The sequence below is a fragment of the Amphibalanus amphitrite genome, unplaced genomic scaffold (assembly GCF_019059575.1).
Source record: "Amphibalanus amphitrite isolate SeventyFive unplaced genomic scaffold, NRLGWU_Aamphi_draft 000327F_arrow, whole genome shotgun sequence".
In the NCBI taxonomy this organism is placed as follows: domain Eukaryota; kingdom Metazoa; phylum Arthropoda; class Thecostraca; order Balanomorpha; family Balanidae; genus Amphibalanus; species Amphibalanus amphitrite.
This window is the reverse complement of record NW_024881822.1, coordinates 131,177-151,171: the sequence shown is the minus strand read 5'-3', so window position 1 is coordinate 151,171 and position 19,995 is coordinate 131,177. Positions and strand designations below refer to the sequence as shown.

Genomic DNA, 19,995 nt, shown 5'->3' with positions numbered 1-19,995 from the left:
CACGGGCCTTCATGTAGCAGAGCAGCTCTACTCCCCTTTACTCATCCAAAACTATAGATGAGAAATTGTTGTCTCTCGGATTGTTTGTTTTTGTTTTGTTGGGTTAGGCCCTTTCGGTCGACAAGACCATTGCAGAGCCGGAAGGATGATAGGAACTCTCTGGGAACGAGAATCTCAGAGTATATTTATAACCGGGTGAGGAGTTACTCTTTCCGTTCGCGGCCTTGCGGCGCCCTGTAGTGTGCACAACCAACGTATGACACGGTAATCAGTCTAGATATCATCGTGATATACAGACTTGTGCCAAGGTCCCAAAAAGGTCCGAGATCCAGGGTTCGCAGAGTCCAAGGTCTGGGACCTTGATGGATCCTGGACCTTGCATTGTCATTTTTGTCGTGAGACCTTGGAAACCCAGGACCTTAAAACATCCATGTGCCGCAAGACCTTGGAATCCCAGGACCTTAACATTTGCATATGTCGCGAGACCTTGGAATCCCAGGACCTCAACATTTGTATATGCCGCTAGACCTTGGAATCCCAGGACCTCAACATTTGCATATGTCGCAAGACCTTGGAATCCCAGGACCTCAACATTTGCATATGCCGCGAGACCTTGGAATCCCAGGACATCAACATTTCATGTGACATCAACATGAGACCTTATAGAAACCCAGGACCTCAACATTTCATATGCCGTGAAACCATGGAAACCCTGAAACCATGGAAACCCAGGGGGTCAGGACCTCAAAATTTTGATATGCTGGAAGACCCTGCAGAATGCAGACCTTCAGTCCCAGTTTTATTATTTGTCATGGGATCTTAGGAGAAGGGTCTGGATCTATGCCATCATATTCTTGAGGGACCTCAAGAATCCTGGAAGCTGGACCATGAGGTTTATGTTGCACATGGCCACTAAGGACCCTGCACTAGGTTTTGTCTGTAAACACTTCAATAAATATCTATGGTTGAGCCACTGAGCGACCAGCTGCAAGGGGCTAAGATAGATACATGAAGAGAAAATGAACCAGACTGTGTAGACATATACAGAGCCAAATCATTGTCATGGCTGTGAGGCAGAACTGGAACAAGAGACCTGGTAGCTTTTTACATTATCAATGTTATGGATTATGAAACTGTCAAACAGTGGTCAGTGGTGGTTTGGAAAGTTTTTTTTTTCTAATCTCACCTCACATATTTTCTGGGCCTTGTTTTCTGGGTTGTGATATGCCGGGCTTGAAGCTACTTGGAAGCTACCCTGACCCACTGACCAAGCAAGTGTCAAACTTATTCGATTTGCAAGTCATCAAATCACCATTGCGCAATGAGCATCCAATATAAGCAATGATTCCATGACAGTTCAACTTTTCCGTTTAGCAGGTTTTCGTCGGACAATTTTTCGTCTGCAGATTTTCGTCTGCAGACTTTCGTCTATGCATTTTTCGGCTTTCGCCTGTGCATTTTTAAGTCCGCGCATTTTTTTCGTAAGGACATTTTCCGCCTCGCCCAGACGAAAAAAATGCCGGACAGTAAAACACTCCGACGAAAAATGCACCAAATCAATTCGTACAGACGAATAAATGCAAGACGAAAAAGTCAGACGAAAATCTGCCGACGAAGAACCGTCTGACGAAAAAATTGTCAGATGGAATTTTGTTCAGAGCCTTCAAGCTAATGTGAATGAACAGTAAGTAAGGTTTGCGCTCGCTGATACTCTAATTCTATTGGCTTAATCGATCAGTTTTTTCTGTGAGCGCTCGCGCAAACAAGACTTAGAACATATTTGAGTTTTTATCCAGGGCCCTGCTCGGTCGCTGTTTTTATATCAGCGTGCTGTCGGTTATTGCTGGCGCGGCTTGGCCTCTTATTGGTGTAACGAATAGACCACTTGAATTCGACCAATGAGGAGCCAAGAAGTTACCAGCATGGTCGCAGCCTGCTGATAAATAAACGGGGTGCGAACAGAGCTCTAGGTATTATGTAACTGAATGTGCAGAAAATCGAAAGCATATACCTATCCAATTCAATTTTCCATTTTTTTTGAAGCCTGTAGGTTTTATTTCTGGTTTTTTATCTTGCCTGAAAGAATGCTTGGATTTCTGTCTTCAATAACTGTAAGGTGCTATCCTACATTTCTAATGATCAGGTAAGATTGATTTGAAAGAACATGACAATACAAAATGCAAGGTACCTATTACCTACCTATATTTTTATGAATTTGTCCGGCTAAAGAAGGAGAGATTGATATCATGATTCATCTTTAACTTTGACTTGTGTTGAAGCTCCCCCTACCTATGTAGTATGTTGGTAAATGATAAAACCACCACAGGTTTGCATAGGTTCTGCCCCTTTCAATGTTGCTGGGCATCTGTTGGCAGAATATTTAGAAGTAAGCCTGCTCATCAGAATGTTAGTTTAAGTTCTTGTTGTGGGACGCTGAATACTTTGGATCCTGAGATGTATTCTTGCCGTGGGACCTTGAGGACTGTGGACCCTGAACTCTGAAGTGTATACTTATCATGGGACCTTGGGGACTGTGGATCCTGAAATTCACGCTTGTCGTGGGACCCTAGGGACTGTGGATCCTGCAATGCATTCTTGTCGTGGGACCTTGGGGACTGTGGATCCTGCAATGTATATTTGCCGTGGGACCTTGGAAACCTTGGATTCTAGAAATTGAATTTGCCGTGGGACCTTGGAACCCTTGATTCTAGAAATTGAATTTGCCGTGGGACCTTGGAAACCTTGGATTCTAGAAATTGAATTTGCCGTGGGACCTTGGAAACCTTGGATTCTAGAAATTGAATTTGCCGTGGGACCTTGGAAACCTTGGATTCTAGAAATTGAATTTGCCGTGGGACCTTGAGGATCCTGGATCTTGATTTTTGGTCACGGCACAAGTCTGGTGATATAGTAGGCCACTCTACGCTATGCACGCTTTTGCCTTAGCTCCAAACATGCACCAGCCATTCGTGAAAAACAGGTCCCGATTTTACCAACTTTAGTTTGCGCCATCTATCGGCAGGATTTGAAGCTCTACCTTCGGCCTACCGATATTATCCTTCGATACGGCGCACACAAAGCACTTTAATGAACACGAATGATGCTGCAAGAAAGGGCGTCTTCAACACCTTCGGTGAGGCTAAAAAACATTCGCAGTTTACGCGTCCCGAAAGAAATATAGCCGATCACAGCGCGGAGACGGCGCCCGGGGCAGATGGCAGCACCTGTGTTGGTGGAATGCAACACGGGGTGTCACTCCAGGATAATGACACCCCAGAGGGGTTTCAACGGGGGTGTCTCAGCGACACTCCAATTTTTTGGCCTGCAATTTTTGGGGAGTTCGCTAGCCGAACCTCTCCCAAGGGGGTCATGTACATTTTTGGGGCGTCAAAAGGTAATGGGGCTCCCGTTTCGGGTGTCACAACACCCATGACATCCTAAAATCATGAAAATGGGGCCTAATTTAGGAGTATTTTGGAGTATGGGGTGTCAGATTGTAAGAAATGGGGTTCCCCGATTTCTTTCAGTGCGTGCAAGGAATTCAGCTGCAAAGAAAAAACAGTGCGATTCGAAATTGGTTGATCCAGTGACGTTTTTACAACGTTTTTTTTTTTTTGCGTGTGCTTTGGGAGGTGATGGCAAATTCAATGAACACCATGCAAACCAATACTGCTTGCAGTCCAAACTTTGCACCGGCTTCAGAAACTGACGTTACGTGAATTTATATTATTTCCAGCATATTCGATAACACTTTTCCTGATGTTATGGGTCATTCGCAGTTCGCAGTAAACATATATTCAATGTAATGCCAGTATCATACAGGGTGGGGCAGCATAATCGGGAATGCTTTTTGGGCTCTGATCATGAGTAGGCATGGCATTATTTTTATAAATTATATTATGGCAATGAAACGCCCAAAAGTTGTGCATCATCTGACATGACTACATCCATGAGCATGCAACTTCCTGGAAAAGAGCAGCAAAATAGTTCGACGGTGCTCCAAGTGCTTTGCGCGCGCCCATAGACACTAATGTTAAACAAGTAAAACAAGAACATTTTGTTTAAAACCCTGCAATTCCACGTAAAGGTTGCTGGGCAGGTCAACGTGTTATCACGGACGATAAGGATTGTGTGGGGATACTTAGGACAACAGGTTAACGTAATCGTCGTAAAATAACTCTTAGCAGAGGACATACAAGATGACTCACTTGAATATAAGGAAGAAGCACTTGAGCATATTAAAAAGAAACAATGTTCAAAACTTCAGCGACAAAAAATCTTATCACCGACTGGAATACGATAAAAAAGAATGGCATGCCATATAGGGGATTGTATCGAGAATATTCCAGCGGTCATGCAAAGTAAACATCCTGTTGGGGTGATGGACCTATGGGTGGTCTTCAAGGGAGGTGCACGTGGTGCACCCTACTTCATCGAGCCCGGATAAAATGAGCACCTCTGGTAAATACAACCGCACTCTGGCAGACTCACGTGGAGCCGTCGGAAGAGAGGATCACTGACGGTCCAAATCACGTCTTACGAGGACTCTGTCCGTGCTGGTACTGCAGTGAGGACGACATGTTATTGTGTAGGGCACCTCCACCTGAGATGAACCAAAAACTTCTGGTCCTTCAACTCCGCCGATTTAAATCCGACCAAATTCTTTACATGGAGCGTTTTTTGGTAGAAGTTTAATGAACAACTTATCATCAGTAAAAACAGTCTTCAGTGCAAGGTACGAAGCTGATGGGCGATCATGGACAAGCAGGAGGTTGCACGTGCATGCGCGTGCTTTTGGACCCGCCTTGAGAAGGTCATCGACGCCGAGGGCGGTCAAATAGGATGAGGGATAGGTAAAAGGTGACCGATTGATAGGATGTTGCTAAAATAGTGCTTGGAGCTATATTTTTAGATTCATGACCAAATAATCCCGTTTGATATTTATTCCCGATTATGCTGCCCCACCCTGTATATGACACCGCAGGGTTGCATGTCGCACTCCCCGTTTCTCGTGAAAGAATAATAAACCCAGTCCTTGCCCTATATCCAGTATCGGTTCAGTGGTATTTTTGTTTGTGCTCAGTTCTGCATACCTTTGCGATTTCCCTGGCAGATTGTGTGACGGCTCACGCACTAAGGGAGGGAAATTCTACATATTGCGGACGCCGCATTGAACTGAATCCGTGTTGTCACGCTCAATGTGTTCCTTTGGCAGTTGATAATTGTTTTTTTTTTGGGGGGGGGGGAAACAGAACCGATTAGATCCCGTCTGTTATATGCATTTGATAAGATGGTGATTGAACGATGAAGGCACCAGTTTCATTAAAAAGGGATAGGTACACACACAGAAATATTGAGCGGAAAAACGGTGTAATTGAAAGTACCAAAAGGAACATTTTTTTGGTGTAAAATTACTCTGTTTTCTGGGTAAAAGAACACTTATATGTGTGTTTTGCTAGCTTCGGAGTGCTTCACTATTGTGTAGGAGAACCGCTTTCAGTGTAACTTTACCGCGGATCTCGCGTTACATTTACGCACAAATATGTGTTTTTGGTAAAAAGTACCAAAAGGAACACTCGCGTGGTAATCGTACACAAATTCATGACGGTAAATTTACACAAATATGACGGTTATTATAACGATTTTTTCTGGTAAAGCTAATGTTGGGCTCGCAAAATTTGTAACGCAAGCGACACGCGGCGGGACGTTGAACTTATACGGCCTTGGGACGTTGTCGCCAGCCGCGAGCCTAGCTAAATGCAACGAAACATTGTGATGCTCAATGCCTACCCCATGCTGCAAACACGTTTGTTTGTTTGTCGTTTATTGTTAAGAATTGACATCACATCTGACGGAAATAAAAGTTAGATTAGCGTATATACCTTATCATGTATATAAGCTGATATTTCACAACGCATGGGCGCCGCTACAGGTCGCAGCCACCGCCCGTCTCCCGTCAACTGCCCGTAATTAATTAATAAATAAAAAATATATCATCTGTACGCACTACTTCACTGTGCCAAAATTATCGTTCATTTAATTAGCCATCGGCTCTCTGTTGCCTATCTGGCAAAATATTAGCATACCTATATCTAATTAACCCTAGAAAAGCATGAAAGTGCATCCATTATTTTCATAACACGACAGCAGCTCAGTTGAAAAATTACAAGCCCACCTTAGCACTCCGACAAAGCTGGATAATTTCCAGCAGCTCCTCCAATGTCGCTCCGCTTCAGATTTCAGACTCGGTCTTGATTGCAGTTATCGGACGATGACCACAATGCAGTATTTCACTTATTATTCACTTAGTCACTCATTACTCAGCTTATTATCGAACTAGATAAACACCACAGCACTGTTTTATCTCACTGATCGCACAAGAATGGGCAAACCCACTCTGCGCACTGCAGCCACATCACTCCCCCGCCGGCCCCCGCGGTCCCCGGCGCACAACTGACAGATTGCGAAAATGGCGCCGCCGCCGTCAGCATATAGCTCAAAATTTCGCTAAATTTACACTGGTTGACGTAAACGAACGGTGCTCTGGATGTGTACCGCAATTACCAGTGCGACACAACACTCATTCGCGTATGGATACACTTGCTTTGCATGGAAACATATCAGTTAGGTATTTGAACATCTGTTATGCTGTTACATTATCCTGTTTTGCGTAAAGATGCTTGTGTGGTGTAATAAAACTGCCGATGTTTGTTAGTTAACCAATAAACGTCGTATAAAAACAAACTTATTCTTGATGCCTTTACTTATTATAGCGTTGTGCGACGGATACCTTGCTTATTTATCACGAAAATACTTAAACTAAAGATATTTTACTAAGTGAAGCAGAACTTTGAAGCTAATTGAGCTATTTACGAGTATATTGAACTTGACATCGCTCAATATTTCTGTGTGTGTAGTTTCTTTTAACAGACTCTCAATATCTGCACCGCCGTTTGCGGTTGAAGTTTGTACATATACATATGTACTTTGGCATATGTCCTGCAGATTAATGTTGTTTAGATTCGTAGTTCATCACTTCGTGGGGTATTTGAAAACGTTATTGACGCATGAAGCCCTGATCCGAATCGGAGCTATTGCAACATCATGTGAGTGTTAAATTCATCCATGCCATCATGAATATATCAAGTAAATGTTATCTATAACCGGCTGTTGTTGTTGCTCTGTCAGGTGGAGAACCTGCTGATTGACGGGTGCGGCCAGATCAAGATCGCCGACTGGGGCTTCAGCACGTTCTTCCAGCCGGACGGGGCGCTGACGACGTGGTGCGGCTCGCCGCCCTACGCCGCTCCCGAGGTGTTCGAGGGAAAGGTCTACACGGGACCCGAGATTGACATCTGGGTGAGTCGCCCAGTCGGAAGAGCTGAGGGGGGCGGGGTGAAGGTCACAGGCTGAGAGAGCCGTGGGTGTGTAAGGTTCCTACGCTGGAAGAGGCGTGGGTGTGTGGGGGACAGAGGGTCCTACGCTGGGAGAGCTATGGGTGTGTGATTGCCCCACGCTGGAACAGTCGCGAGTCTGTCACCAGAGAACCTGTGCAGCTTCGACGTTCCACTGTGGGAATTGGCTATATCTTCGGCAAAGCCTTTTCGTTATGTGGAGTGTGATTTGAGAATATAATGAAATTTAAAACTAAGTGATAGCTGTCTACTGGAAATTTCATTCAAGAATAATAATCGGTGTTAGAGTTTTCAAATTTATTTCTCTAATTGATTTTCGAAGTTGAGTGGCAAGCCGTCTGCTCACTGCTCTTATCAGGGCGTTATTTCTGTGTCGGAAAATTCCCTGACCCAGTGAACTCCCTCTTCCCTCTCTCCTGACAGAGTGTCTGACCTCCCTCCCTCTCTCCCCGGCAGAGTCTCGGCGTGGTGTTATACGTGCTCGTCTGCGGTGCTCTGCCATTCGAGGGCAGCTCTGTGCAGGTTCTCAGAGATCGCGTGCTGGCCGGCAGGTTCAGGATACCATTCTTCATGTCCACAGGCAAGTGTTCAACCCTATGTCCTCTCACTCTCTCTCTCTCTCTCTCTCTCTCTCTCTCTCTCTCTCTCTCTCTCTCTCTCTCTCTCTCTCTCTCTCTCTCTCTCTCTCTCTCTCTCTCTCTCTCTCTCTCTCTCTCTCTCTCTCTCTCTCTCTCTCTCTTTCTCTCTTCGCTGTAAGTTATCACCTTTTCGTCGCATCCACTCTGGGCTATTCCCCCCCCCCCTGCATCCTCCATCCCCCAGTTGCATTCTTCTCTATCCATCTTTCTCTGGCGAATGACGACCGACCAGCCTATAGTTTACTTCTGATTTGAACGGCTGGTCTCCAGTGACCCAGCCTTCGCTCAGTGGGCGGTCTGAAAACGCCTCTGCCAGCCTGGACCGGGCAGCGAAAATCCCCGACGGCGAACTGAAAGCTATTTTTGTCAACGTGTGCTGGGCAATCGCTTCAACGGCTCGACGCCCGACGGGCTATGCCAGAAATGATATTACTATGAAACAGCTCGGCAATAGTATGATTGGTGACCAGCTGGAGACCGTGTATGCGTGGGTCACGCATTTATTGTCGATTTACTGTCTGAAGCATTGAACAAGGCTGCCCACGTGCAGGGCCATTCAATTGGAGGAATGTCAAATTTAGGGTTTATGAGGTTAATGCTTCAAAACGGCTTGCGGAGGCGAGGCAGACTTTATCCTGGCGTGGGCCGCGGAGGGCCGCTCGTCGCAGCCGTCGGTCGTCGCTCCCGACGTTGGGAGGGGGGGGGGGGGGCAGCTGCCGACGCCGACGGTGCGCGCCGCTGACGTCATTTCACCGCTGACGTCATCTGGCCAGGATTTTTAATCAGAGCGTAAGCGGCTGGCTGCCGGCGTCCCTTTATAGACGCCTTAATGACGCATTGGGTGGCCGAAATACAGCGCCTGGGCGGCGTGCTGGCCACGGGGCCATTGTCAGCGCCCCCGGTCCCCACGGGCTCCGGCGGTAAAGGTCACTGGAACTGGCAGCCCCCGGGAGTGCGTGGGCCGTCTGCTGCCGAGATGCCACACATCGTGATGTGGCAATGGCTGGCCTGGAAATGAATGGCGAATGGCTGCTAACTTGACTGAAGATTTTAGCGATTTAGCGATTCATTAAGCTTATAGTTGCATGCTTTTGCAACGAAGCTAAATATACATTGGTGTGTAATTCGGAATTGAATTCTTTGTATTATAAAACGATTGTACATAAACGGTTAAATCATTATGTGTTAATGGCACTGCTGACTGCATGCAGGCGATTAAATGCCTTTTGACATTACCGATAACATTTTCTTCTACGAACTCGAAATGGGCCACGACGAAAGAAGCCCTGCCCTATTTGGCACCATCTGCGGACTATTTCTGTCCCATGTCGTCACCGACTGGCGGCTTCCCCTCCCCTCTACCCCTCTCCCCGACCCCCTCTGCTGCGGTCAGGAGCCACTCGCCCCGGGCTGCGCCAGCCGCCCTCCTCTCCGACGATATAGCCGTCGGAGCTGCCATTCGGTACTTAGTCGGCCCACTGAACCCTGAAATGACGTCATATTTTCCTGCGGCCTCGCCGATGTTTGAAGGATATGTTCATCGAATCAAGGGCTGACACGCTTATCAGAGGATATCTTCGGAAAATAGATTCGGAGGGATATCGGTTTGGATTTGTTCATAAAGTGAAATAGCGTGTGGGACGTTTCAGTCAGAATGCATCGCTTTCAGATGAGCTGTGCTGCTGAAAGGCTGTCATAATGATGGAATATTTGGACGGAAGTTTAGCGGCAAAATGATCGCTGTACTTTCCGTGAGAAATAATCACGGGCATTTGGAAAGATCCGTGCGACCAATGGGCCGCCTAATGTAAACCTATCATTTCCAGCGCCCAGATAGCCGCTTCGGTTAAAGGTCAGCTCGCCTGAACGCCTTTCCCGCTGTAGCTCTCTCCCTCTCTCTCTCCCTCTCTCTTTCCAAGCTCTGTCCACCGTCCCACTCGGTTGACCTGTCTTGTCCAGCCGGTGCCTTTTGGGCGACATCCGGGCGGGGCCGGGGGCGGCATCGCGTGGGCGGCTATTGACGCCGGCTGCCGGTGCTTTATGACGTCTGATGACGTCTGATGACGTCTGTGACTCATTGGAGTCCGGTGCAGTTCTTGATTTAGCCGAACAGTCAACAGACGGCGTAATCCTCGAATCAACCTTGTTGCGTTGGTGGTCGTGGTCGAGGTCGTCTCTTGGTCGGTGACAAGGTTTGCAGTCGTCTCTTGGTCGGTGTCTATAAGGGCGTAATTTTCTCTCGGTTGACGTCTATGTGAGTCACCGTCGTCTCTTATTTGGTATCCTGGTTGCGGTCGTCTCTTGGTCGGTGTCTAGCTTCGCAGACGTATCTTGGTCGGCGTCTATTGGGTCGCAATCGTCTCTTGATCGGTGTCTAACTAGCTTGGCAGACGTCTCTTGGTCGGCTGCAGTCGTCTCTCGCTCGGTGTCTAGGTCGCAGTCGTCTTTTGGCCATTGTCTATAAGGGTCGCAGACGTCGGCGTCTATAAGGTCGCAGCTGGAGCCGTTGTCGCTATTCCAGGAGCAGACGGAGCAGCCTCTCCCCGCCCACACCTAGCTCGGAGAGAGGTAGCGGAGGCGGAACACCGGCTGTCGTCCAAAGCCGGGCCGACAGCGCCGTGGGCCGCGGACTCTGCGTGGGATGGATGTGCATGGAAATCCAGAGCGTCGCGTCGTGCAATTCTCAGCAAAAGGCCACACTGATATGAATGTATCTATAGATGCACGTATTCAGGCAGTTGCTTATGCCTCTTGAATCTGTAAACGGGAATGATTCTTGCTATCAGCTAGTGACGCGGTGCGAAATTGCATCAATTGTCTCCGCTCTTGACGTTAAGAAAAGTATTCCCTTCCCATCTTGCTCATTCTTGTTTCTTTGTTTTGTTGGGTTAGGCCCTTTCGGTCCAATGAGACCATTTCAGAGCTGGGAGGATGATAGGATGTAGGGGGAGACATTGGTCTGGGCAGGCACCCTAGTGAGTCGCCGGGGCTGAGCCCGTCCAGAGGACAGGCCACCCAGCCCCAAGGCACTCACTGCACCCGGCTACGGGGTGCGCTCCCTCGGGAGCAGCGGTGCCGCTCCAAGGGAGCAGCCCGCATGAGATAAAGTTGCCTGTCCAGCCCGGAGGGGTTTATGGCGTGGAGGAGAAGGATTTCAGTATCCTGAGGATAGAAGCATGGAACGGTGTCAAATGCTCATTCATTTGTTCAGTCTCATCTATTCCGCTTCCTTCAAAGTTCCAGGCATGGACACAGACCATTCAGAGATTCCAGCACTGATGCACCTCCACCCAGTTGCGTGTCGGCACCGCGTCTGCGCGCCGCCGTGATAAGTGGCTACACTCTGTGCCAGTAGCGATCGATGTGTGTCGCTGAACTCTGACCGACTAACAAGCTGCAATCAGGCGGTCGGTGCGTGCTCAACCCCCGGTCGATATATGTGACCCTCTGCGCCCCCTCCTTCCGCTGTGCAGTCGATATGGTGAAATGCCAGTGCTGTTGGGCGGTGCACAATGGTCTGCAAGTTTGGATTCTATAAACTGCCATGCACTGGAGGCCATTCAGTCGATTGATGACTCTTGAAGGTTTGATTTAAAGTTGTGGATTCGGTTGACGGACTGACCTGACCGAATGACACCGGAAATATTACGCCAATTTTCCACTGAGCGTTGCAAGAGCACTACACTGAAAACACGATTTACACCCCATTGACACCTTAAGTTGGGATTACACCCACTTTACACCAGATATGCACCAGAAGTACGCCAACCTGATGCCCATTATACACCGTTGTTAGTCCCTGTTTGCACCCATGAACCTTTTTAACACCGCTCATACACCGATCCGCTAAATATACCATCAATACACCAGGCGAACACCCTCGTTGAAACACCATCTGTACACCTAGGTGATGCCCAGATCGGGGTGTAATAAGGGAATAGATCGGGATAAGAACTTTCTGGAAACACCCTTTTTACACTATACGAACACCATCGTTGAAACACCATCTGTACACCATATGGCGATGCCCAGATCGGGTTGTAATAAGGGAATATATCGGGATAAGAACTTTCTGGAAACACTCCTTTTACACTATACGAACACCATCGTTGAAACACCACCTGTACACCTAGGGCGGCGATGCCCAGATCGGGGTGTAATAAGGGAATAGATCGGGATAAGAACTTTCTGGAAACACCCTTTTTACACTATACGAACACCATCGTTGAAACACTATCTGTACACCATATGGCGATGCCCAGATCGGGGTGTAATAAGGGAATAGATCGGGATAAGAACTTTCTGGAAACACCCCTTTTACACTCATTGAACAAGGAAGCAACGCCGTTTTTCGCGCGCTTTCTAACGGCTGCCGACATGACGTCAGCGCGGCCGACCAATGGGAAGCGGCCTAGGCCCCTGCGCGGGCCCTCGGCCGCCGTTAACGGCTCAGTTTCGCCGTGACCGCGACTCAGGACGCTCCGACGAGGGGAGCTTCCCAAGTGCTAGGTGGTGAAAAGTGAAAACCTCTATTAAGTGGGCTGTGAGTGCGGAGTGCGACGCAGGATCTCCCTCTGGCCTAGCGGGACGCACCACGGTGCCTACCCGCGGCCAGATTCTGCCCTTCCAAGGAGCGGATGGGCAACGACTGCCCAGGTACGCCCTCCACATCGCGCCAACGACTCTCAGCAGCCGACACGCCGTGACGACCAGCTGGAACAGCTCGCCCGCCGAGTGGCGACTCTTTTACAGCCGCCCCGGCCGGGCCGCGCTGCCCAGCCATCGCAACCAGACTCGACACCTCGGCCGGGTTGGGCTTCTCAGCGCCCCATGGACGGCCCACCTCCGCTGGTGCTCCCGCCGCCCGAGTTCAACCAGCAGCGGCGGAACTACCTCTCTCAACAGAGGCTTATCAACGAGAACTATCAAACAAGGGACCGCCAAGAAATCAGAGTGCTACTCCTAGCCACTGAGCGGCCCCCGGCCGACATCCAAGACCAGCAGTTCCTTCAAGATAGACTGAAACTGTTCGTCATAGTCGGCCACCGCGGCTGGGCGGCCGCGCTAAGTTTCGTATGCGCTAAGTTTAGTTATGCGTTTCGTTTTAAGTTTCGTTGTAATAAATGTTGCACCAGCTGGCTGACTTTGGTGACGGGTCTGCAAATGAAAAAGGTGGGGAGCGGTGGTGTTGGGGAGCGGTGCATGGATGGTGCTAGCCGGGTGTACCGTGAGTGCTAGGGGAGTGTAGAACAGGAGTAAAATGGGTGCAAAGAGGGTGCAAAACAGGAGTAAAATTGGTGCAAAGGGGGTGTACAACAGGAGTAAAATGGGTGCAAAGGGAGTGTAGAACAGGAGTAAAATGGATGCAAGGTGGTGTAGCACAAGAGTAAAAAGAGTGCACATAAGGTGCAAAGGTGGCATAAAGCTGGTTCAGGGGGTGTAAACTCGGTGCAAGTGGGTATGATACGGGTGTCATATTGGTTTACTGGTGGTGTTAAAAGGGTGCAAGAGGGGTGTATGAACGGTGTTCGACAGGTGTACAGGGTGTATGTTTGGTGTTTCGAGAGGGTTAAGATGGTGTTCTTCTGGTCTAAGTAGGGCGTAAAGTGGGTATCGTTTTAGACCACACCCCATTTACACCAAAAAAGGAATCATTTGAGTTTTGAGTGTACGATACGAGTGGCTAATAGGCTGACTTCGAATGCTCGCATTTGCAATATCGCAGGCTTATCATATCTTTAGCACATTTAGTGCCTTTCATTATGTATTTGGCATACAGAATACACAGGAGTCGTGCTTAACTCTTTACACTAAACTCGGTCCCGCCACAACCGTTATACTTTCTCTTCATGCCCAGTACCCACCCACTCTCCGACCACTTTGTAACCTCCACCCTGTCTCTGTTTCTCCACAGACTGTGAGAGTCTGGTGCGGAAGATGCTGGTGGTGGACCCGGCGAGGCGGCTCACCTTGTCACAGGTCCTTCGTCACCGGTGGCTACAGACGGGCTCACCGCCCCCGGCGCCTCTGCCGCCACCGCCACCCACCGAAATCAACGAGCACGTGCTGAGAGTGATGCAGGGCCTCGGCATCGATACGTCCGTCACACGACAGGTGAGAGACAGGTGATAGGTGGGGTGGCGTCACATGACAGGAGAAGGGACGTCACAATTGGCATGACAGTTCAGGTGGCTGAAGAATATCCATCCAGGGAAGGGGTAGGCGTATGGAAAAATCGCCGTCCACTTATTTCATTTCCGGGGCACAGCTACAGAACAGTATAATAAGGAAAAGTCTGAATGGAAAAAATCAGCTGGAATCTCCCACTGACCCTTGCTCGAAATGCATCACGGAATCACAAATCCAGGTCCAATGTGTGCTGCGGATTCCCTTTGGACTTTGGAAACCCCAAAGGCTCGTATGATAGATATACCTAACAGAACCACAAAGCCCCTGTACGAGTGACCCTAAACTCCGGTGTGTCCGAACGGTCTTTCGACGCCGACCGTTCGTTCTAGCCAACATATTTAGGTGACGTCAGTCCCCAGTCGGCCAGCATTCCCGATCCGGGACTCTGATATCAAACGGTATTAGTATTTCATTCAGCTAGGCTATTCTTGTCCGAGTCCCTGCGACTCTGTGACGCAATCAACACAATTTGCCCGGGGCTCAGCCCAGGAATTAGTCGTTATTAATAGACGGTCCTCAGCCTACATGGACCGGATTTCTATAATAGACGCCAGCGGTCATTATGCGTGCAAGATCTTCGGACAACAGGATTGTATTGTGCGTAGTTCGAAACGAAGATCTGTAGGAGCGGGTATCCCCAATTATTGGATGAAACTGCACCTCTGTAGTTCATTATCACATTTCCTGACGTTCGAGTTAGCTGTATTCTTGCCTACAGCAGACTTGGTTTCATTTAGGTGCCAAAGCATATCACCTAATAAGCATTATACAATGCACGTGATTCTTAGTCCTCTTCCTGTGTGAGTCTGAAAATGGAAGAATACGTAAAATGTAATTTCGTTGAAACGACAGAAGCTTCGAAATTAAGATCTAATGATAGTTTGTGCGTGAGCACACTACTAGATGGTGCATCTATACAGCGCGCTAAAAGCTGATGCAGTGCACGATAAAAGTGAAGAATTCTGTGGGTACTATTTGGAATAAGTGAAGACTTTTCTGATGTTCTGCTTTCTCTATGAATCAGGCCTTTCTCTGTTCCGTCCCGTTTGACATGTCATTCTCAGTCCCATCTGATCGTCCCCTTCGCTCACCGTTCAGGTGATTGTTCTCAATCGTTTTCCGGACCATTCTGACTGTTCTTGGCGCATTCTCCGTCCCGTCTGACCGTTATTTACCGTCCTCTGTTCGCAGTCGGTACTGCGTCACGCGTACGATCACCACGCGGGCATCTACCTGCTGTTGGACGAGCGGCTGCGCCACCACCGCAGCAGCTATCCGTGCCCTGCCGGCTGCGGCCTGGCTCGCCGGAGACCCAGCAGCGTGGCCGAACAGGCGGCGCGGCTCACTGCCGGACCAGACACCGCCGAGCCGACCCCCGCCCCCGCGCCCGGCGACGGTGGAGCGCCCTCCTTCGACGAGGGCGTCGAGGTGGACATTGTCGACGAGCTGCTCCCGTCGACGGCGCCGACGGGGGCGTCCGGCGCGGGCGTCCGCCACCCGCCGGTGGCGAGGAAACCGTCGGACGGCGCGCTGGCGCCCGAGTCGCCCTTCGGCTCCGTCACTAGCACCGAGTCCAACAACTTCGAGTCGTTTGACTCGCAGATGGAGCCGGACATGTTTAGCAGCTCGAGTTCGTGCTACCAGCCACCGGCGCTGGCCAAGCCGCCGTGTCGGCCGACGCTCGCCTGCCGACACAGTGTGCGTCACAACCCGCTGGAGACGGCGGCTGGCGGCCGGCGCTCGCCCGTCAGCTTCCGCGAGGGCCGGCGCGCCTCGGATGGCCTTGTCGCCTCTCAGGTGAGGTCCCACACTCGCCGGACTGAGTGCTTGCCTCGCTGCACTGGTAGCCGGTGGGCGCGCCAACGGTTATATTGATCGTGTTTTATATTTGAATAACGTCTATCTTCATTATATTTGGAATAATTTTGCGTCTTATTCGTCTGAATAAAATATGAAACTATCAATAGCAAGAACTTGCTTGCATGCAAATCTGCAACAGTTGGGTAACACTTTTGAATGTGCTAATTTTTCTTCATATTCAGACGTATAAGAACCCTAAAAGTGAACATGAGAAAATGTTGAACTGTGCTCAGTGCAAGTGCAGCGTTTCTCAGGCGCCACCAGCCCATTCCCACAGTTGTAGCCTGCTGACAGCTATGACGTTTGCACAGGCGCCCTGTCCCGTTGTTCAGGACTCCCGCCAGTAATGTGTGTGTGTGCGGAGCTCGCTGACGGCACGGCTGTTCTGTCGGCAGGGTCTGGTGGCATTTAGTCACCGTCTGAACCAGGGCCAGAAGGCCGGCGGCTTCACCGAGCTGAGCTGTCTCCAGCAGGAGCACGCCTGTCTGCGCGCCCAGGTCACCCGGCAGCGGCACGGCCAGCTCAAACGGCCTCCCAGGTGAGGCTCCAGCCCCCACCACCCCGCCGCTCCGCTTCCGACGCCGCCCCCGGCTCATACACCGCCATTGCAGAGCTGACACTTTGAACCGGTTGCTAGGCGTCGGTCTTCGATAACAGTCAACTGCACTATGGGAAAGCGTTGAGTGCATGTAAAGCTGTCGGATGGAGAGACAAGTTTGCGCTAAACTGGCATCGATCCGAGGAATTACCAATGCTCTTTTTAGTAAGTTGATCCTGCTTAAATCGTGATAAAAGTGACTGTTTTGTCGGTATCTTGCGAGCGCTCTTCATCGCGCTGTATGGGTGCTCGGCGAGTGCCTGTGCGTAGACTGTGCCGCAGTACAAGCGTGTCTGGCGGTACAGTCTATCTGTCAGGCATTCTTTCCAGCAAACGCATACGCTCCGTTACTTACTACGAGATGTTGAGTTCCGGGTGGAAAACATGCATTGTATTTTTTGGGAGGGATGCATGCCAGCGGAGCGTTGACTCTTATCTTTTGTATGATTGCTTGAAGGTATGAGAAATTATTCAACTTTTGCAACCTTCGACGGAGGTTATAACATTAATGCCAAGGAAAAACTTTTTCATTTAAAGGAACTCAATGGCTTCACATATGTCACAGTCGCGATTCCACGGAACTCCCCCACACGAGTCTGTGTGCCTTCTGCTTCCAGTAACCGAAGCTCTCCATCTGCTCTTTTCCAGACCTCGTTGTTGTTACAAGCCGGCCGCTGTGGCTGCCGAGCTGCTGCAGCCCGAGCTTCACTTCCAGCCGATCGCTGAGGACGCAGCCGCCGGTGACGGCTGGGACAACCTGCAGTACAGCCTGGCCAACTGTCAGATCACGCCTCGCCTCTCGGCAGACAGCTGACAGCCACCGCGCCGGCCATGACCGCGACTGGGGGCGGTACGGCTCGGCAGGGCGGCACGCGCCGGCCGCCCGCCGCTCTGGCCCGAGCCGCCCCCGCCCCCGCCCCCGCCCCCGCCGACAGCCGGGACAGACCTCCCGGCGGCGTGTGCCGGCCCCACGAGGTTCGCGCCGGTGCACGAGGCGGCGACCAGGTATGAGGTGGACAGCGGGCCGAGCGCGCTGACGGAGCGACGGAGGCTGTCCGGCCCGGAGACGGGCTGTCGACCGGCCCTCCGTCGGCAGCTGGGACTGGGCGAACTGCGCCGCGGGGGCAGCTGGGCAGAGAGACGGGAGCCCGCCGTCAGCACTGGTAACCGCGCACGGCGCACTCAGTCACTAGAGGCGGGAGGAGCGACTGCTCGTATCACGGCCAGCCCGCCGCGGGCCGGGCCCAGAGGGTCACTGCGCCGGCGCAGCCGCTCTCTGGGGGATGTGGATCCGACCCGGCCCGATGCCCCTCTCTGCCGCGACTGCGCGGTACACGGGGCCCACCGGCCGACTGACTGTGACTGAGAGAGGCTGAGGAGGCGGGCGACTGAGAGCGAGCGACTGTCTCTGTGTGTGCGGGTGACTGAGATGTTCCTGAATGCAGCCAGCACCGTAGGGCCGGCGTCGCTTGTCTAGCCAAACCAGCAATAACCGGGCACATACCGTTTGCCGTGCATGCGTGCCCAGAAAGGTGTTATTTTTGGAGCGGTCTAGGCCGGTGCACTGTTGTCGATTCGCCGGCGGCCGGCGGCCGGCCAGTGCGTCTCTCAGGCAGCACACTGGCCCCGCCAGTGGGGACAGTGCGGCCGGCGGAGGGACTTCTCATCAGCGCGGCGGCGCTGAGCTCACGGTTACCGCCGCCCGCGCCCGTCCGCGCCCACCGGCGTCACACGTATATTTACACTTAGGCCGTCGCGTGTAGCTCTAAAGATGTGAACCAAACGTGGATCGCGCGGTGGCATGCGTTGGACTGTGGTGGTGGCATCGCTCACAACCCGTCTCTGAGAGAAGGGACTCGCTGACCTCAGGCGTGCGAGCCCGGCTCTATACCGACATCAGGCGTTTTCTAGTCAGTCGGCGAGTATGGCGCGCGCGTTTTGTACCGATGTCTTATGTTCAATGTGCGTGGAGCGTCGTCGAGTACGGTTTTGTCTTTGTCTCAGTTGTCGTTACTCTAGTCGGGGTGGTTGACTGCAGTCTTTCATTTGTCGGCGCTGCAGACCGACGTCGGCAAGCCGCCATTCCTAGCCGGCAGGTGGCAGGCAGAGCGCAGTGTAGGTGGCAGCACCAGTCATCATTCGTCGTGCACGGTGCACCTGTACGATAGAGCTCCACTGGGCGCACCGAGACACCTGTACCTACTGTCGGCCGACGCCATAAAACTTACCGCGCGAGGGCGGTATTCATGTCAGTTGTTTTGTTTCCATTATGAATGCAACCAGGGTTGCCAATAAAAGACTAAGCATTGTGGCATGGCGTGTGTTTCTTATCGTAGTCAGTGAGCAATGTCGTAAGCATGTAGGTAATGTGGCGATCACGGATAAGATCCCCACCTTACCTATTATGAAAATGCATCCGTCCTCTCCAGTGGCGGCGCCACGAGTTTTCGCCAGTGGGGGCAAGCCTGAGGTGACCCGACTGTTGTCTGATACCCCGATCTGCAAAATCCATGAGCTCCCTGCCCCTAGATGTTGCCAATTAAAGATTATTATGGTTTCAGATTTTAAGCATGCATACGTATTGAGCTTAAGCATCAACCCGCGACCTGGTGGGGGGGGGGCTATTTTTTGCCCCCCCCCAGACTTTTCGATATATCTCCAGAACCGCTGCGCCGATCGTCACCAAACTTTCAGTACCCTCCCGGACATCAATTTTACACCTTGTGACCAAATTTTTTTTTCCAAAAGCTATGATAGGTTGGCCGGAAATGACGTCAGAGTGACGTCATGTTCTGCAGTTTTCGACCAAAAAAAGGGTTTCGCGGGAAGAGCTGTCAGGCCTATAGCTTTGCAAATACAGAAAAATGATAAACACATAAAAGCTGTAAAATTGACAGGGCTACAAAACTGCTATCTTGGATTTTTTATTTTTTTTTTATTTTGACCCCAAAAAATCAAAAAATAGATTTTTTGGATATAATAGTCGAAAAATCCAAAAAGCTTTTTGAATTTCGCAAAAAACGGAATATATGTGATAGTCCTTACCGCCTTCCATCCACATACCAAATTTTAGATTGATACCTCTCTTTTTGGCGAAGTTATAGCGAAAAAACTGTTCAAAATTGATGACGTCAAATTTTCAAACTCAATTTTTAGCAATTCTAGACCCCGTAGCGCAAAACAAAGACCACCATTAGACTCCCCGTGACGAGCTGCATCGAATCAATACCCATTTTATGCAAAACTATCAACTTTAAAATTTGACCTTTTTTGGCCTGACCTTGACCTGACGTTG

At 50.4% G+C, this 19,995-nt stretch overlaps 1 protein-coding gene across 1 annotated transcript in view; it reads left to right on the top strand.

Moving 5' to 3' along the window:
* Positions 1-19,010, top strand: part of LOC122388582 (serine/threonine-protein kinase SIK1-like) — a 56,053-nt gene extending 37,043 nt beyond the window's left edge. Inside the window, exons 5-10 of the mRNA XM_043379770.1 lie at positions 7,189-7,359; positions 7,872-7,995; positions 13,968-14,167; positions 15,434-16,039; positions 16,498-16,640; positions 17,349-19,010. Of these exons, the coding sequence (XP_043235705.1) occupies positions 7,189-7,359; positions 7,872-7,995; positions 13,968-14,167; positions 15,434-16,039; positions 16,498-16,640; positions 17,349-17,514 (1,410 nt within the window). The 3' untranslated portion in view covers positions 17,515-19,010. The remainder of the gene's footprint in view (positions 1-7,188; positions 7,360-7,871; positions 7,996-13,967; positions 14,168-15,433; positions 16,040-16,497; positions 16,641-17,348) is intronic.
* The last annotated feature ends 985 nt before the right edge of the window (positions 19,011-19,995 follow it).